The sequence below is a fragment of the Sitophilus oryzae genome, unplaced genomic scaffold (assembly GCF_002938485.1).
Source record: "Sitophilus oryzae breed Bouriz unplaced genomic scaffold, Soryzae_2.0 scaffold_1234_pilon_pilon, whole genome shotgun sequence".
In the NCBI taxonomy this organism is placed as follows: Eukaryota; Metazoa; Arthropoda; class Insecta; order Coleoptera; family Curculionidae; genus Sitophilus; species Sitophilus oryzae.
Window position 1 is genome coordinate 105,525 of NW_022145876.1, and position 19,882 is coordinate 125,406.

Genomic DNA, 19,882 nt, shown 5'->3' on the forward strand with positions numbered 1-19,882 from the left:
GTTGTTGAATAAGAAAATCTTGTAAACAACACGCGGAAACAATTTTTCGACTGCGAATAAATTATTCTCATTTTACTAAAAAAAAAAAATCAAGAAATTTTTTAAAACTTCTTTAATTTTAAGGCCCATTAGAATTTTTCTAAGTAGAAACAGTACATTTATCAATAAAGTTGTTTGCGTTTAACTTTTTTGCCTTGGGTAACAAGTAACAACGAGTCGGTTAAAGTGTTTCAATAATTATGATCTTCAAACATCCTCCACACAGTTAAATACTTTTGTTTTGATTTCCTTTACTGCCATCTGGCATATGTCTCTAACTAAATCATAAAAATAATATTTTTACCATAATTATCTCAATTTAGGACAAAACGCGACTTAGACGCCATATTTATTATAATTTTGTATTTCTGTGAATTAGGATTTTAAACAACGTTGCAGTTTGTACTAAATTAGGCTGCTGGCCAACGCCGGCGTCGGTATCCAACGTGGTTTCGACACAAAAATTATTCTCCAAACTAGTGCAGACTAGGGTTGGCACGAGGTTGTGCCGACGTTTCGCCCCGACGTTGGGTCGCCTGACACAACGTTGTCCCGACGTCTAAATGCTGCTTGGGAAGGATCTTAAACCGCGTCCAAGCCAATTGACACAAATACAAAAAAAGACATAATAAAAGGTACCGTATGATCGAAAAAAAAACGGACAACATACTGAAATTCTGAATTTTCCCGTAAATCCCGGACGTCTGGCAACTCTGGATGAGAGAGAGATTCAAGGAGACTTCGAAGATTCTAGGCGATTCTAGACCTAGGTACTTTAAGAATATATAATAATTACATGACTATTTGTGCAAATTTTCAAAAAAAATCGTTTATTAATGTAATAATTTTTGTGTCAATTTTACACATTTATTATTCAAAAATCTAAACCGCTAAAAAAACCGCTAGCCGCTAAATTAATTTTTTTCCCGCTAAACCGAAAAAAACCGCTAGATCTAGCGGCAAATCCGCTAAGTTGGCAACAGTGGTGATCGGAATTTTGACGTGTAAGACAGTGATATAGACAGCTTAATGACAAATCAAATATATTGAGAAGAGATAAAAGTTGGGTTGATATATTTCTTCTATTATTATATTCTTTATATAATAACAACCAACCAAACCAAACCAAAAACATAATAAAAGGTACCGTATGATCGAAAAAAAAACGGACAACATACTGAAATTCTGAATTTTCCCGTAAATCCCGGACGTCTGGCAACTCTAGATGAGAGAGAGATTCAAGGAGACTTCGAAGATTCTAGGCGATTCTAGACCTAGGTACTTTAAGAATATAGAATAATTACATGACTATTTGTGCAAATTTTCAAAAAAAATCGTTTTTTAAAATTTATGTAATAATTTTTGTGTCAATTTTACACATTTATTATTCAAAAATCTAATCTAAACAATCTAAAAAATTTTTTTCCCGCTAAACCGAAAAAAAACCGCTAGATCTAGCGGCAAATCCGCTAAGTTGGCAACAGTGGTGGTCGGAATTTTGACGTGTAAGACAGTGATATAGACAGCTTAATAACAAATCAAATATATTGAGAAGAGATAAAAGTTGGGTTGATATATATCTTCTATTATTATATTCTTTATATTCTTCCAGATTTTGCATCAAAATTTCAAACCGCACAAGTAGACGTTTACGAAAAATGTTGCTGTAATAGATTATACACTATATATATACAGGGTGTCCCAGAAATAAGTGCAAGTATTTTAAGGGGTAGTAGATCTCGATAAAAGAAACATATTTTCTCTTTATCGTTTTTCAAATAAGTCCAAAATCACGGAGTTATTTTACTATGAGAATTTTAAAAAGATTTTTTGCTAAAATTTTGAGAACCACTGGATCTTTTCTGGATTTTCTTTCTTGTAAATTTAATCAAATACCTATGGTGTCACATTTTCAAGAAATTATGTTTTTAAATTAAAAACTAAAAAAAATTCCATCATTTTTTTTCGCGAAAAAAAACTCATAGGTAGGCGTGTTTCTGAGGCTGAACTTATACTACCAGTTAAAATACTTGTACTTATTTCTGGGACAGCCTGTACATATGCTAACGAGCTACCCTCGTTCTATTTGAAAAAATTGAGATATGATTAAAAATACGATTTGGGCATCTTTTAACTGGCCAGGACACGACACTCAAAACATTAGACGATCAAAACTATTTTTCCAAGGCTCTTTGATTAAAAATTAGTGTTATGGCACTCTAGATTGAAATTTAGAATACAATTTCGTTTTAAGCTAAAATGTCAAAAGTTGACATATGATATGTTATTTATAATGTTATCATATGATATGATATTCAGAGTGTCATTTTCTATCGAATAAGGTAAAAATATACTGAGGGTGCTATTTAAAAATCAAAAGTTGTAGTCATTTCCGGTGAAACAGGAAGTGACCGAAAACAATTGAGTACGTTAATCAACCCTATTTTATGTCATATACCAAATCCCGTTTTTTTTTATCTGAAGAATTAAAAAAATTATAGGAGTGAGCTACTTTCGAGACGCACCCGGTATAATAATAAATAAACTACCAAAAGTCTCCAGTGATCCTCCACCATATACATATAACTATATATACTCAGTGTTCCCTATTTAACCCCGTGTGCTGTTTCCCTGCCGTAAGAAAAAGACAACATAACTCAGCTCCATATTAATGCTGCATAAGTCTATTTCACCCGGATATGGATTGAACAGCGATTGCGCCAAACTCCGATTGATTGTTGTTTTAGTTCTGTTTGGATTACTTTTTATTTGTGCGCGTGAAAGAGTGGTTTTGTTTAGTTTATTGTTTTCAACTATTTTTTGATATTTTTCCAACTACATGATAATGTGTTATAAACAATAAAAATATAAATAAAATTGAAGGTTAGGTGAAATGTCAGTCAACCACTTCCCTCTAAAAACATCGACCAATGAAAACTTCTTCAGGTAAGGCATGCGCAGTTAAATGAATATCCGGGTGAAATAGACTCATGCAGAATTCCATATTTCTCTTTCACTGTTTGGGCTTCACTTTTTGGAGATTAGGCTGAGTATATTTGTAAAAAGTAATACGTATATGTCCTCCACCTGCTAAATATTGATTCAAGGTCAAAAATAAAGTTAGACAATCGTTTTCATATTACTTATAATAACCATATAATAACATACCTTTAGTTGCTTTTCTTTTTCGGCTGTGACGGCCTTCACTGTGTTGATGCAGGTGTAAACAAAACTCAACATGATAATGATACCGACGAAACTTTTCAGCGGTGTCAACAGCGGATCGTTTTGCCAATGGGCATAAGGAAATCTCCTCATATAAAAAAGCTGGTAATTTTGATGTTGTTCAACTGTAATTGTAAAATCAAGCTTGCTATGCCAGCGGGAGTCGTTAAATCGGGAATAGTAATTCCTTTTTTTATCAGAAGAGTAGAGAATGAGAGACGATGTGCTGGAGTGAAAGAAAACCTTCGTTGTAGTAGTCGAAAAAAAAAAAAAAAAGAAAAACTAAATAATGTCTCTATACCTTTGTGACAGGGTTTATTTCTTAAAATAATTCTGTTTTTTACCACTGGAAGAATATCTAAGAATATCTAAAAAATGAAAAAAGTTATTTTTGTAAACATCACTGGCGTTGAATTCAAACGGTAACCATATTGTCAGCAAAAAACGATGTCAACGGTTTGGCCATTAGAGGTAGGTATCTTCTAAAAACTATAAAGTGTTCTTGAATAGTTGTATTTAGAAATTTAAAATATATTTTTTCTTTGTTTATTTGCATTTTTTGCTTCTGATGACAGATCCGAACTGTATTCCGGAAACTTCGGCAGCATATTTTACTGATAAAAAATAATTGAAAAAGTTTTTATAAATGCATATCCTAAAAAAGCTTAGTTTCAGGAGATTCAGGGGTCTAGAAGTGCTTCATTTTTTATTTTGATTTTTCCAAATAATTTCTGGAAGTAACGTCAATATTTGGATGAAAATTGGCGTCTGGGGAGTTTTTGACATTTGAATATTGATGTCAATATGACATTGAGAAATTTGATTTTGATGTCAATATGACTTATTTGTAAGGGACATGTGTTTTAACTGCTTTGAAACTGTTTGTCCGTAGCTGCATAAAACTACTTAGTGAAAAAAATATACGATGTACTTAAACAGCCCTTAAACTGTAGCCTACTAAAATGCCGTTAATAGATATTGTGACGTTCATGTCGGCGGAAAGTAATGCCTAGCCATAAGCATATTGCAAGAGCACATGTGGCTCCGTCGCTGAGGCTATCGGTTCGTGAGCGGATGGTCCGAGGTTCAAATATCACGCTGACCAAGACTTTTTTATATTTTTTTTGCTTATAGCGTGATCTTATTGCATTGGACTTTTTGGTTGGATTGGTTTAGTTATTTGGCGGGTTGGTTAGGGTGATTATTTGGAGGGTGTTAATTCATTGGTTAGTTGGTTATTTGGTGGGGTTGGTTGGTTTTTACTAATTTATATTTGTTTTTTAAATTTTTTTATCAGTGTCGAGGTTAGTTGCGTTGGTTATTTGGTGGGGTGGATAGCGTTGGTTAGTCCTTATAAAATTCCTATATTTTATAAAGCCGTCAAGTGCGTCACATCAACGACGTCATACCTATTACGGCATTTTAGTAAGCTACTGTTTAACGGCAGTTTAAGTATAGCCAAAAATATACATTTTCGTTTCAGGATTTTCGTAAAAAAATGTCTCTTGGTAAAAAATCGCTACGCAACCGTTCTCAAGATATTTACAATGGAAATAGTCCATTCCATACATGTCATTATTGACTAAAAAATAAACATATGTTGAGTAGATAGTTATTTGCGATTTTATTTGACTGAAATGACAAATTTGGGAGCTTTTATTTTTTTAAACTAATAATAAATTTTTCTTCGAAAAAATGGTGATAAAACAGTTTCTGTTGAACTTTCGGCACAAAAAAATTTCAAATTTATGATTTTAGTCTAATAACTATTTAGTCAAATGTGTAATTTAAGTCAATGATGTCAGGTATTGGTAATTTCGATTCCAAATATCTCGAGAACCATTACTCGTAGCGATTTTTACCAAGAGACCTTTTTTACGTAAAAAATGTCGTAAATGCATATTTTTTACCTAACTACCCATATAACACAACACAATCCTATAGATATCTTGGAGGATATCCACCAAAGGATATAGTAAATATCTTAGGGATATCTAAAAACCAGAGGGATATTTATGGGATATCCAGATGGGACAAAAAGTCATCTTCAAGACATCCCTAGGCAAGCCTTTTACGATTATTTGGGATATTTCTAGGATAATACAAGGATGATGTTGGGAGCATTATAGAATATTTTAAGGACATTATATGAGGACTGTTATTTGACAAAACTTCATCCTTAGTTTATAGTAAAAACGTTCGCGATTTAGTTTTTATTTAGCCACATTTGACGTTATTCATTGATATTTTTATTAACAGCTCTAAGATATACCTACAATTATGTCAATGAATTTTGCGTCAAAATTTAGAAGTTTATTTGTATGAGTTAATAGAGCTTTCAATTTATACTATACCATCGAAAAAAATACGGCGTTCAATTGGCTTGAAAATTACGATCGATGACATTCCCCATATAATTTTACATACAAAATAACAGCAATCTTCATTTCCAAGCCACCTCTGACGCCGTTTTTTTCGATCGTATGGTATTATACCAGATTATACTACCCTTTATGGAGTCTAGCAGTTTATGTCTAGCTTAGTGTGTTCTATGGTCTAGCATTTCTGAGGGCTTATGATCAAGAAAAATCACAGATCTTCCTGGGTCTGAGTAAGAACAATCTTCGGATTGTCACGGGGTTTTTAACAGGACACTGTCTCCTCAATGAACACCTCAGTAGATTGAAACTAAGAAGAAACGGCGAATGCAGATTCTGTGGGGAAGAGTGAAACACCAGTACACCTCATCACTGAGTGCCGAGACGACAGTAACCATTCGTGCCATGAATTTTGGTACGACTTGATATTGGAGATGGAGAACTACCCTTCTATAAAAACCGTCCCAGATACTAGCTTTTTAGTCAAAAGCCCTGGGACTGTATGATGAGTTATGATTCAAGAAATGGGGACAAAATGGATCTGTAAGGTCGAAGTGATTAACCCCCCTCCCACTCATTCTAAATTCTAAAAAAATGGTCTAGCAGCAACAGTTTACATCAAAGTTAGCACACAAGATACAGGTATATAATTTCTAACACCACACATTCCAGAAACTCAAAAATTTAAACACAAAAATAGGGTTTCTGTTTGAAGAGATCACACACGAAAATGGGTTTAGGGATAAAGAACAAGCGCTTTTCAACAAATTTTCACCTATAATTTTGTCATCAAAATTTTTCATTGTGAGACCCTGAGTCTTTCGTCGTTTTTCGACATTAGTTGATGTTAGGATAGAATTTCTGCTAGAACAAGGCTAGAACTAGGAGTATAAGAAAAAACTAAGTCAAACTCAACCAGTTTTGTTAGTTTCAGTCATTTTTAAGCCCATTCAATATCGACAAACGACCGAATTCACCTCGAATTTCACTAAATCAAAGAACTGAATAATACACGATGCAAAAACAAACAACTGTCGAGATGGATTGTGGGAAATTTTTTGCGCGGGCGTTTTAAATTCTCTATATTACTGGGAGTGGCCAAGCTCATAAATATCCAGATTATCCAGAAGATACCAACAGAATATTTTGTTGCCTTGACGTAATACATATCTATCTGTATGGTTTATTGCATTTTATGTAATATAAAAAGTAGTACATTATTTATTTTTCCTAAATATCTGGACGATATTATTAGGATATTTTATTATCATGAGCATGTTTGGATATCTCAGCTGGATGTACAGCTGGTTTCCAAAAAATGAATGAATACGACTCTTGCACATTTTTTCAAATATTTGGGCAGTGTATATTTATGTGTCAAGTATTTTGATATGTTAAGGTTATTGTGACATTGTATAAAACAACTTTTCTTTTGACAAAGTGGCAAATAAATTTTTCAGAACGTCAGCATGACATGAATAGAGAAATGGGTGACTGGTATCATAGAATATACTGCCCGGAATAATAAAAATATGTTTTAAATCGTATTCAATTTTATTGGAACCAGCTGTACATTAGACATACGACAGAGATATCCATAGGATATTCTATTCTGAGACATCTATAGGATTTCAGGATGTCTGGAGGATATCCTATAGATGTCTTTATAAGATGATCTTATAATGGGACATTCTGACATTCTGTGAATATCCTGCGGATATTGTGTGTTATATGGGTAGTTTTATACAGGTACGAGCGAAAAGTTATTACTCTTCAAACCAGTTAAAAAATATGTAGGTGGCGCCCTCTACAAGTACGAGAGCAAAGCATTTTAGGACATGCATTTATAAGAACTTTTTTACTTACTTTTACCTGCAGAATTTGTTGCCGAAGTTTCCGGAATACAGTTCGGACCACCCTGTATATCCTGAAACGTTAAGCATTTTGAAACTAAAAGAATTTTTTACTTCCATTATCTTTATTTATTTTTGATTAACACAACGTTTCGATCAGAGGAATCACTGACTGTTATCAAGTATAGTGATCCTTCAGACCGAAACGTTGTGTTAACCAAACCAAACCAAACCAAATCAAAAATAAATAGACAATGGAAGTAAAAAATTCTTTTAGTTTCAATACTTAATCATTGTCTACCACATTCAAAGTTAGGCAAATTTGTTTTACTAGTAAAATATCACTGACCAGCTAAAATCCGTTTGGATTTAACGCAGTGGTGTTTACAAAAAATAACTTTATTGTTTTGTAGATTCTCTTCCAGTGGCCAAAAATCCACAATTTACTTCATTTTTAGGAGTTCTTTAAACAATTTCAAATAAGTTTTTCTAAAATACAATGTGGAGCTTTTATTCTTCATTCTTAACCTTTACAACAATTTTCATTCTTAACATTTACATAAGTTGTTGGCTACGACTACAATAGGATTCATGGGCCTTTATGTTTAATTATTTCGGAGATCAACAGAACGGACACTTACTTGGAATCGCTCCAGTGGCATTGGCATATGATCTCGGGCCGGTTGATTGATATACAGGAAACACCAAGTTGGTTTTCCAGTCGTTTATATCTAGAGCTATACTTGAAGTACGTAATTCAGCTGGAAATCTAAAAAAAGAAACAAAACCAATCAAAAAAACTAAACCATGCTTGCTTCATCCACGTTACCGTAGATGGAGCTAAGAAGGCTTAGGTAGGGTATATATAATAAATAAACAAAAATACGAGTAGCGGAAAAAGGGGCCAAAAAACCCTACATATATGCTTATTTTCTGCATTAAGTTCATCAGACCAGAGAGAACACTAATAACTAAAGTGAGAGAGACTGATCAACGTTAATTTTTGAAGACTGTGTTAGTGGCGCGGCCTTTGGCGTCTAACCCGAACTATGAGCGTATTATCGATATAGTAGGTTGCATTCATACCTATATACAGGCGCCAAAAATTAAAAATTTGTATATTTGAACCGAATCTTAATCTTTCAAGTTTGTAATAAGAAATCTTCGTAGTTTTTTTAGATTATTTTCTTGACACCAAAAATTTATTATTAGACTTTAAAGCATTAAAACCTATAAATAAAATACTGTGTAGGAACATAATAATTTATTTAACTCCAGACTCCTTGCCATACTCCAACTCAAGGCTGTAATCTTCAGTATCTTTTTTATCTAACTTGGTTGGGAGTGAAAAGGAAAGCACGGTTTGGAGCTCGCACAGAGTATCAGTCGGTATCCCGTAGGTATTCAATGTTTTTGATGGTCTTTATTGTATAACAAGAACTTAGCAGTTGAAGAAAATAATTTGTATTACTGGAAATAATACCAGGTTTAATACCTAGTCGTTCCATAGGTATCAGAAAAGAATGTAATGTTTTAAATTAAAAATATTAAATTAGCAATGTACGAGTATTATGTGCACTCACTATTACTATTAGGTTTGTTAAAATAATTACCGAGATAAACTTACCTTTAAAGGAAACGTTTTGTCTGGGTCTCAACCACGAAACAAAAATTATAAAATGCGGAATAATCGTGGAATCTGAAATAATCAATAATGACAATAATCTTCTCTTCTGACAAGCTAAAAGAACAGGCAAATTCAGTCAAAAACAATTTATTACTCCGATTTGCTCCGATTATCAACATATTTTAGTTATCTCCTTCTAGAGCTAAGAAATAGAAAAAGCTACTCACAATCTAATTAATCCTGTCAAATGTTTAACTTGCAAAGTTGAAAACTTCCTTTTGTGACCGCCAAACGCTATCGCGTCTGGGATGCGCGGTGACAAAATAAACTTGTCTACGAAATGCCTTATTCCACAAGCCCTCTCACTTTAGTTATTAGTTTCTCTCTGCATCAGACCGAAGGGAACAGCCATTCGACGACCGGTTTCGGAGATTTTTCTCCATAGTCCATCGCAGGGGGGTGACAGTAAACCGAAAAATTGGAAACAGTTCTGGCGCGGTCTTACCCAGGCAGAAAGCATGGCCTTCTAGACTGTCCTAGACAAAAATCTGAATATTTCTATATGATTTCTGTCGATTTCAGTTACGGAACATTTTTATGCACGTCGGCGTCCTCTTCTTTTGTCTGTGTGTCAGCCATGTGTCAACTCCCGAGGCCTCTGGCAAGGTCGAGCGCCATTTTAATTTTTGCCGTTTTAGATTTGAATGGAAGTTTGTTTATGATATTTCGGCTGAAATTTATAAGTACAAAGATGTTTTTTGATATAAAGTTCCTTGTTAACACTTTAATAAAGTAAGAAAATTTTAAAGTTCTCGTTTTCGTGCCGGTGAACGTGCACAAATATCACTAGAATTACTGTTATTAACACATTATTAGCACTTTATATGTTAAGATAAATAATACAGATCACATTGTAACGACATAGTTAATTCAATATCTGACTCTGTATAAAAAAAATACAATGGAGGATGAAACTATCTGTTACAATTGAACAATTTTATCGATCCGCTTGTAAGATCACTCAAATACACAACAAGCCTACGTAATAACTTATGGAACACAACGTTCATGTAAAACATTACAAAAAATCTCACAAATATCACTGTCTTTTCTATGTGTTTCTTAATTTCTAAACTCTTAATTGATGCTTCCCCGGTGGTTCATGTATCCATTGAATTGGGTGGTGGACAGTACTTTGTCTATGGCTATTTTTCGCATTCTCGTGCAGGTGGCTAGAAGCGCGCCACCCAAGAGGCACATTGCGCCTCCACCAAGGGCTAAAAGGGCAGAGAACCACCCGGTTTTGAGGCATACGGTGTCCGGAGTTGTTTTCGTATCTGAAATTTAATATAAATTCAATATGAGCTAAAGCAGATAAAGTTATAAAAGAATATCAATAGGCGCTGATGGTAAACTAATGCTAAACAAGGTATAGGTACTATCGTACATCTTTGTCAGTTGGAAACTCTGGGGTTGTTTTGTATATATCATTACTCTTGCTTTGGCTTCTTTGTATATATTAGCGAGAGTTTCTATGTTTCTATTGCATTCTATTGCAATAAATTACATAAAAATAGCAAGAGCAACCAAACGAACCAAGCCAAAAAAGCTCTTCAACTTAAACGTACCTCGTTGAAACAAAGTAAAGTTGAAACCCTGGAAGTAAGTAGAAACTAGCATTGCTCTTGAGAAAATAGTTTATAAAAAATAGAAACTGAGTATCATAAACGGACAAATTATAATTTCAATAAATGCACTTATTAAAACGATGTAGTTTACATTCTATATTCACGATATAGTTCAATATATATTTTTCAAAGCTTCTTCATCGTTAAAAGCTTTATTTCTAAGATAATTTTATGTTATATGATTTAAAACTTTCAGTCTGTGCATGTTTTCGACTAAATTTTGTCCTATATTGTTCCTTTGCTAATCCACAAAAACATTAGAAAGTTCAATAAAAACAAATTTATTTAAATTATTTAACGAGTTGGGACCTAAAATTATGTTGATATCAACAGGAAATATATAAAATCTGATAGACTAAGTAAGACAGTATAGTGTGGAACGCGCGAATATTAAAGGTTGATTCTCACTATAACTTCCGTTTCCATTCCATATCCATTCCGTATTTTTATTGTATTGACGCTATAATATTATTCCGTATTTTTATTGTATTGACGCTACGTAAGCTTCCGTTCCGTATCAGTTCCATACTTTTTATTGTACAATTTATATCATTACCAAAGTTTTATTTTAAAAACTTGTATCTTTTGAAAAAGGTAATAGATTTAATTAAGAGGTGAAAGAATAAATAAATATTAGCAAAATGTTAACGGAGCTGGCGCAAATGTAAGAACTTGACAACGCTGTTTCCGATACGCTTCAGTCCGTCGCGTCGGCCAAAAAAATGTATGGAAGGAAAGGATATAGAACCGAAGAGAAACGGAACGGATAGTATGCATTGTCCTATTCATTTACATGATATAATATGTTTTGTAAACGGAAGGTATAGTGAGAATCAACCTTTAAGCAGAAGCGAAATCAACCTTTAAGCTGTCTTAACATAAAACATGAAGCAAATGGGAGATCGACGTTGCCACGACGCCGACGGCAACGTTACGGATAGTGTGAATATCTTCATTGTTGGTCATTTAAGAATATTTACCGTGGTGGCAAGACCGCGGCTCGACGTGAAGGTAACGTTACGTTATAGTGAGGATTGCGTATACGTCGTGTAAGTAAAAGTCATTTAATGCAAATATTTATAAAAAAAATATACCTATATAAGTTATATTCGTTTCCTGATCGCTTTCCCCTTCGTGTAGTACCCTCAACGACTGGAAAAGATTGATATTTTCCGATAAGGGGATATTCGAAGCTACTGTGGTAGAACTAGAAGGACCTTCTAGCTCCAAAGACCTCTTCTTCACGTTCTTGACGTTTCTCCAGTGGCATGGTTGACTCTAAAGATTAGAAAAAAATTATTTTTATTATTATTTCTTTATCAAAAATAAAAAATCTAAATTTAACCATAATTTACCAAATATATTAACTTCTAGACGCATGTTTCGTTTCGTTTAACATGATTAGCAAAATACAGGGGGGAGTCTTAAATAAGTGCAAATATTTTCGGGACTGGTAGATCTCGATAAAACAAATATATTTTCTCTTTACCGTTTTTCAAATAGGTCCAAAATAACCGAGTTATTTTACTTTGAAAATTTCCAAAAAATACGAAAACCACTGGATCTTTTCTGAGTTTTCTTTATTGTAAATTTATTCTACTACCTATTTTGCCATATTATCGAGAAATTATATGATTTTTCAACTAAAAAAAATCCAAATTTGCAAAAGGGTATAGCCGGATTAATATAGGAAATCTGCCCCTCGGCTTTTTTGACTCCCACTCAAGGGATCGAATTGGTGTCAAATCAAAATAATTTACCTAAATTTTTAGCTCTTTAACTCAAACGATTTTCGAGATTTTCAAAAATACCTGTTTTTTTTTTCATTTTTATGTTTATTTTTATAGTAATGTTCAAAATTAATTAATGATGATTTTTTTACGAAGTCTAAGACATGAAAATAATAGATATGATTATGATTCTTAAACGAAAAGAGGATTTTTAGCCGAAGAAAGAAAATTAAAATCTTCATTTTTTTAGCCTTTGTGAAATATGTCACTCACTAAAAATCGTCAGAAAATGTCTTTTATACTCCTTTACACTCAAGAATTTTTAGAATTTTTTGAAGTGGTGGAACAATATCAAAAATAACTCATGAACTCATTTTTTTTTCAAAAATCTTCTGTTTTTAACAAAGGTTTTTAACTAACTTATATTTTTGTTTAGTTTAATAAAGTGGGTAAAAAATATTTTTTTCATTGAAAATACATCGTTGCCAGGAATAAACATAAAGATTATTATAAAAAAATCAGTCCGAGAAGATTTTAGAAAAAAAAAATGACTTTTTAATTTTTATATTATCGTTCCACCACCTTCCAAAAAATTCCTGAGTGTAAAGAAGTATAAAAGACATTTTCTGATGATTTATAGTGAGTGACATATTTCGGGAAGGTTAAAAAATGAAGATTTTAATTTTCTTTCCTCCGCTAAGAATCAGCTTTTCGCTTAAGAATTACGATCATAGCGACGATATACGAATTAGCCGACCATACCAATAGGTATGGTAGGCTATTAGGATCGGCAAAAAAAAGTTTTTTAATTTCACTCAAAATGAGTTATTTGGGTCATAAATGACCTAAATACAAAATATTTTCGTGCTGTCTGTCTGTCTGTCTGTCTGTCTGCCGTCTGTAACACGATAACTCAAAAACCGCTGAACCGATTTAACCAAATTTGGCACAAAATAAAAATACTGTGGCACTGAGAATCCTAGCCATTAGTTTTTGGTGGGAGGAGTTGAGAAGAAGGGGGTATGGGAGGGTTAAAATTTTAAAATCGTAACTCCAAATTACAGTAGCTAATGAAACTGGTTTTAAATGAAAGGTATATATGTCTAGATTTGTTATTAAGTATTTTTAAATTGTTGAATGGCTATTTCTTTGTGTAAATCGACTTAAACATACCTGGAAAACACCTACACACAATACCTCAGAAATAGAATTATTTGTCATTGTCACTGGCTTGTCAGTTAGATTATATATCAAGTTTTTAGATGTTTTAGGAGTGAGTTCATACAGCCAGCTTCAGATACATAAATATTAGAACAAGGTTCGTTTAAACGACATTATATAGTGAATTAGCTACACAAAGCGTTTTAGGAAATTCATCCTCTTAATTATGATTAAAAATTATGTCGGAACAATTTGTTGTATGAAAATTCCTTACTATGTGGTCTAGAAGAATGAAATCCTACAAAGAGAATTAGAGGGTTTTGAAATTCATCAATAAATGGGTAGAGTTGGTAAAATTTATATAGAACTTGGTGACCTCTGGATTATACACATAAAAATTTACAAGGGATCATTTAAAGAGACATGAGTTAATGATTTGGATAAAGCAGTTTTGTAAATTTATGATTAGGAATTAGAATGAGGAATGAAAGTTTGCTATACGAAAATGCATTACTATAACATCTAGCAATATAAAGGAATTTTATACAAGGGTTTATTTAGTGACACATCAATAATATAAACTTCCTATATTTCTTCTTCAATTATCCTTCAGGAATAAAAAATAACCATAAATGGAGTATTAGTGCTCTTAATAAATAAAAGAGATGAAAAATAAAAAAAATATCAAAGGGGTATTATATTAAGTAAAGCGACAATTTGAAAATTTCAAATGTTCGTTTTGAAAACCATGACCTAAAAACTATTTATTTTAGTAATACAGTTTATATGGGACCATGGGTAGGGCTTCTATCTATAGAGGGTAAATCATTATTTCACTATTTATTATTTTGGAGATTTTATTTTTTCAGATTTTGCAAAATTTCTTTGAAATTGACTTTGGTTCGATTTCGTAAATAATCTATATATAAATAAGAATGAAACCGCCCTGGAAGATCGCCATCCACCCTCTATCCAACCATACATAAGTAGTTTCAGTCAATGGAAGTAGTTAAAAAATTGAAAGAAAGTGTTAAAAAGCAAGATTTCAAAATCATTTTGTGGCCCAAAATTGAACTTCTTTGAAATACTTTGATATCGATAACTTCTAGAATTATTAAAGATTTTTTATTTCAGATGGCTCTAATCAAAGTTTTATTTTGGTATACAAAGTGTGCCATAAAGTCATATACAGGCGATGAAAAAATAAAAACGGTTTTTTTTTAAATTTTTCGAATTTTCTTAAGTACATAATAATATTTAAAGGAGAATAAAATCCTCTTGAAATTGGTGGAATATTGACAGCTTTTTATAAATTACAGAGTTAAAAAATATGTAATAGAAGTCAAAAATAACAATATCGATTTTTGTCGAGCGAGGTCTTAAATAAGTTACAATTATTCTTAGCGGTAGTAGGTATATTTGACCCCAGAAACACGATTATATGAGTTTTCGCAGATTTTTTTTTGTATTTGGAATTTTTGCAAAAACCTTTTGTATTTTTTAGTTTTTAGTTAAAACCATAATTTCTTGATAATGTAGCAACATAGATAGAGAGGTAGATTAAATTTACAAGACAGCAAAACCCGAAGAGCTGCAGTGGTTCTCAAAATTTTAAGCAAAAATATTTTTGTTTGGAAATTTTTAAAGTGGTAACTCAGCTATTTTGGAGTTATTTGAAAAACGGTAAAGAGAAAATATATTTTTTATGTTTCTTTTATCGAGGATCTACCAATGACCCTAGAAAATATTTGCACTTATTCGAGACTTGCCCTGTATAGTATCAGAATATCGATCATATGGTATTAACTTTCATATGAAATATGAGTAGCTCTAAAACTCTTAAAACATAGTTTAAATAGGGCGTTTGTAAGGTTCACCCCAATACTATATACAAGTAAGAAATCATTTAAATCAATGCATCAATCATTCGAGGTGTAACGCGAACGTAGTCGCGGGAAAAACCTAGTTTATAATAACATCAAAATCAGTCAAAGTTGCAGTTTTCGAGATATTGACATATTTTAGTATGCCAATTTTTTTTTCATCTTAGACTTCTAAGAATTTTAAAAAAATCATCATTAATTAATTTTGAATTTTACTATCAAAAATAAAAATGAAATGGAAAAACAAAACTAAACGAAAAACAAAATGTTGACATTTAAATATTTTTAATGAATTATTTTTCATTCGACACCAAATTGATCCGCTGACTGAGTGCGAGTTAAAAAAGCCGCGGGGGCCGATTTCCCATATTAATCCGGCTATACCCTTTGTTTTTCGCACAAAAACCTCATGATCAAACTGGTGTCGAAATATACTACCTACTAAATTATTTGCGCTTATTTAAGACTCACCCTGTATACTCTTTTGGTGTTTTATTTTATAACATGTTTCGTTTAGTTAGTTTTATATTGTAACATGAAGGTTCCAACATAAACTGTATTTTCTTGTTTAAGAAGTGTATTTGTTGCTTACCGGACATCTTCCGTGGCACATTCTAACGTCGCACTCAATGTACAACGCTGGTGATCCTGTAAATCGGAATGTTTTCATGTAGGCGAAAACCTGGGTCTCGTAGACTCCGGCTTCCGACCAGGATCCTCTGAACCTCGATATCAATTTGTCGTCTACTGGACATCTAAGGAATTAAACAAATTATAGTATACTAGACTAGCGTGTACCCGCGACTTCGTTCGCGCCGAATTAATCATTTGTAATGATGATGATAAAGTAAAGCAGGAATTTCCATTAGCATACAAACTGGATAAAATTTTCTCACATTTATCTCACAATGAGAAAAAACAATATGGCGATATTATTATATAACTTGGTAATATTTGAGGGGTAGTTTCATCTAGATATATATAGATTTTAGTATGATAATGTTACGTTTTTCGTCGGTTCCGTGTGGATAGAAAGTCACAATTTATTTAAACACTATTTATTTAACACTAATTAACAAAACTAATAACGATAAACGACTTATAGAACTATTTACAAACGGTTTTATAACTAAAATTTATTTTGAATTTTAGCGCGTCAACTGTATATTTATAACTGCCCTCTCTAGGCCACTGCCGCCGGCTTTTATACCGACAGGTAAAAGAAATCTAGAATAGTCCAAAGATCGTTAGGCGCATAGAGAAGGTTTTCGAATGTTCTCGTATGTACGAGTCCATTCTAGTGGGTCTCGATTAGTAGGAGATATTAGCCGATTGGGCTCCTCCACATGCGCAGTTCGCTTGACCTTGACATATGTGGCTTTCAAACCTCCTTGAGTGATTCCAGAAAGAACCTTGTTGTGAGACCTTAAACGACCTTTAAGGTTGACTTTCAGATGTATTTGAAATGCGTTTGTGTACCCTTCACAAGGAGCTTGATGGACAATCTTGAACGACATGTAAGATTGACTTTCAGATGTCTTTGAAATTAGTCACCATGAATGTTCTTCTAGGCTACCAAGGTGGGGGGTAGTTTAACATTGTGTATATAAAGCGACTTTCATGGAAACGTATTTAGATATAGAATCTTGTAAAATTAACAAGTCGATGTGTGTATACATTCCAAAGAAACGTTGTGTGGTGTATTCAAAAGTGTTTGAAGTTATATTGCGTAAAAGTTTTTCAAATATTTATTACATTTTTTTAAAATGAGTATTTCAAAGAATACATTTGAACAAATTAATAAAAAGCTTGAAGAAATTGAATTAGTCGAAAGTAAATCCATATCATCGTTGACAGTGGAAAATATATATTATTAAAAATATGGTGTCGATGACAACACGTTTTTGGAAAAACAATTCTAGCAACATTACACGATAAAACAAGTAACTTAACATTCAAATCATTTCTACCAAAACGTGTTGTTCAGACTTTCACAGATGATCTAGTACAGCTCATAAATAAATTCGATGATAAATATTATTTATGTTATTTAGAGCAGAGTTCGGTATTAGCTGGTGGAAATACTAGAGCCCTCCTTAATTTTTGTGTGTTGGGTAAACATTTATTAATATAATATTAAAAAAAATGTAATACAAAATGTTAGTAACTTGTAATAATTACATTCATTGAATACTCACATATGTATTCTTGTTTAAGATGTGCGACGTTGTCACTGAAAAGTATGATTCTAATGCATACGATGAAGGCCAAATGTTACACGTTTATAAATTAGCTGTACAATTAGAGGAAAATATGTTAGCGACACCCTGAAATTCCTAAGTCTTCTTGGAACCAATGATGATGATGAAATATATTAAATACCTTAAAACCTCAATAAACTATCGTATTGGAGCACATTTGTGTGAAAAGTATGTATATGGTAGCATTAGTCTGGATACATTTTGCTCTGAAATGGTGGAGGAAGATTTAAGAAGGTTTTTACTTAGAATTCCACATATCCCAGATGATATTTCTAAGAAATATCTCCTCTATGGAGAGGGCTGCAACCATCAATTGGCATTACAAAGAGACAGGAACCAGTAGGTGTCTCGATTCGATGTTGACACAGTAGATAACATGGAAGTCGATGTAGCAGCTAGCCTAGGCTAATACATTTTATACCCACACATTATATATTTACCATGAAAACAAATTTGTATTAATAAATATGTACTACTACTATCACCCTGTTTTTTTATTATATATATTTATATAAGTAGAACAATTACTGAAAATATTTTTAGTTATATAGTTGAATATGAAAACCCTGTTAACAATACAGTTGACAAGTTTGGACATAGAAAATATCAAAGTGCGTACAATACGTGGTGCTTCTGGAATAGGATTTAAATTAACATCCAGTGGAGATTACGACATAACTCAAAACGTTTAACGAATGTCGCTCATCCTAGAGATAAGACAGATGCTATAACAAAACAATATATTGACAAGGAACTTGTTCAATTGAACAAAACATTTGCAAATATATTGAATAATGATGTGGAAGAGAAAATGATAAACGCGATAAAAACTTGTGGAAGAAAAACACTTGAGAAAACATCCAAAGGATTATCGTGTTAGAGAAAAGAGTAAATCATATTATTAAAATTGAACAACAGGAGGTGTTACTCCACATAATAATAAATTCATATAATAATAGTACTTCCGTAGAAAACAGTTTAGTTCAGAGATGGCGACTAACAAAACAATTGATAAATTCGGTCTTAAGAATATTCATGATACTGTAGAAGTGTTGCGCAGCATGCCAGAAATTGGATATAAATTAACACCCAGTGGTGACTATAACATTCAAGGAGAACGAAGAATGTACCTTAGTGAGCCAATAGATAAGGTTGATGCATTTGCAATGCAATATGCAGATGATAAAATACATAAAACAGTTGAAGTGTTGCGCAGCATACCCGGGATTGGATATAAATTAACACTCAGTGGCGACTATAACATTCAAGAAGAAACAGATAATAAACCTTAGTGAGCCAATAGATAAGGCTGATGCAGTTACAATGCAATATGCGGATTATAAAATACACTTTGAGCCTAGACCTTTATACTCGTATAACAACTAAGGATTTTATGACTCTAATATTGGCAAAGTTGGAATCTGAGATAGAACACAATAAGCCCAAATACGTGACGAGTATTGCAATTCTGGAAGACCAGCTGAATAAGTTTAAGGATACTAGGCGTTTGACGGATATCTCTGAACATATATTAACTTAAAATGTGAAATAAAAAAATATAGTAATAAATGTAGGTTTATTTAAATGAAATACGATTTAAAAAATGTGTTGATTTTTTAATATGTTACAAATGAAACATATTATAAATTTTAAATAATATCAGAAGAATCAATCCATGAGTTAAACCTGGATGGAAAGCCTAACCGCTTTACATAAAATTGCTTAACTTTATTTTTTTCTGTCGGTTACACAGTATTCTTCCAACTAGATAAATACCAGGGGACTTTGTCTTCTGTAATTCGGCCTCATAAAACATCCCTTAATTGGTTGACCTTCTACTGATTCTAGGATGTATGTCGGTGGCTGGGTGATGTTAACTTTAGCAACTTTAAACTGTTCAGTTGACCATGACGATTATCCCTTATCAAAAGAAATACTTTTTTTTTTTTTTTTTTTATATATTTTTTACAACTGTTAAATTGAAATTTTAGGTACAATTTTTATGTGATTGTAAGCGTCAATACGTGTGTTAGGATT

The 19,882-nt window shown here is 32.5% G+C and overlaps 2 protein-coding genes across 2 annotated transcripts in view; both read right to left on the bottom strand.

The window, feature by feature from the left end:
- LOC115874166 (phospholipid-transporting ATPase ABCA1-like) overlaps positions 1–8,262 on the bottom strand; it is a 63,472-nt gene extending 55,210 nt beyond the window's left edge. Inside the window, 2 exon segments of the mRNA XM_030889268.1 lie at positions 3,208–3,522; positions 8,137–8,262. Coding sequence (XP_030745128.1) covers positions 3,208–3,522; positions 8,137–8,163 — 342 coding nt within the window. The 5' untranslated portion in view covers positions 8,164–8,262.
- A 1,701-nt stretch (positions 8,263–9,963) lies between these two features.
- Positions 9,964–17,101, bottom strand: LOC115874167. The gene is made up of 4 exons (XM_030889269.1): positions 17,064–17,101; positions 16,177–16,339; positions 11,905–12,088; positions 9,964–10,459 (listed from the first exon to the last, which is right to left on the bottom strand). Exons 1-4 carry the CDS (start codon positions 17,099–17,101, stop codon positions 10,260–10,262), a joined length of 585 nt encoding a protein of 194 aa, XP_030745129.1. The 3' UTR covers positions 9,964–10,259.
- Between the last annotated feature and the right edge of the window lie 2,781 nt (positions 17,102–19,882).

What these genes read in the sequence shown, in the direction of transcription:
- LOC115874167 (XM_030889269.1), bottom strand. Translation starts at nt 17,101, where the DNA reads ATGTCGTTCAAGATTGTCCATCAAGCTCCTTGTGAAGG. An exon ending in CATCAAGCTCCTTGTGAAGG is followed by an intron (nt 16,340 to 17,063) that starts GTACACAAACGC and finishes TTAATTCCTTAG; the next exon opens with ATGTCCAGTAGACGACAAAT. An exon ending in AACGAATATAACTTATATAG is followed by an intron (nt 10,460 to 11,904) that starts GTATATTTTTTT and finishes ATTAAATTTCAG; the next exon opens with ATACGAAAACAACTCCGGAC.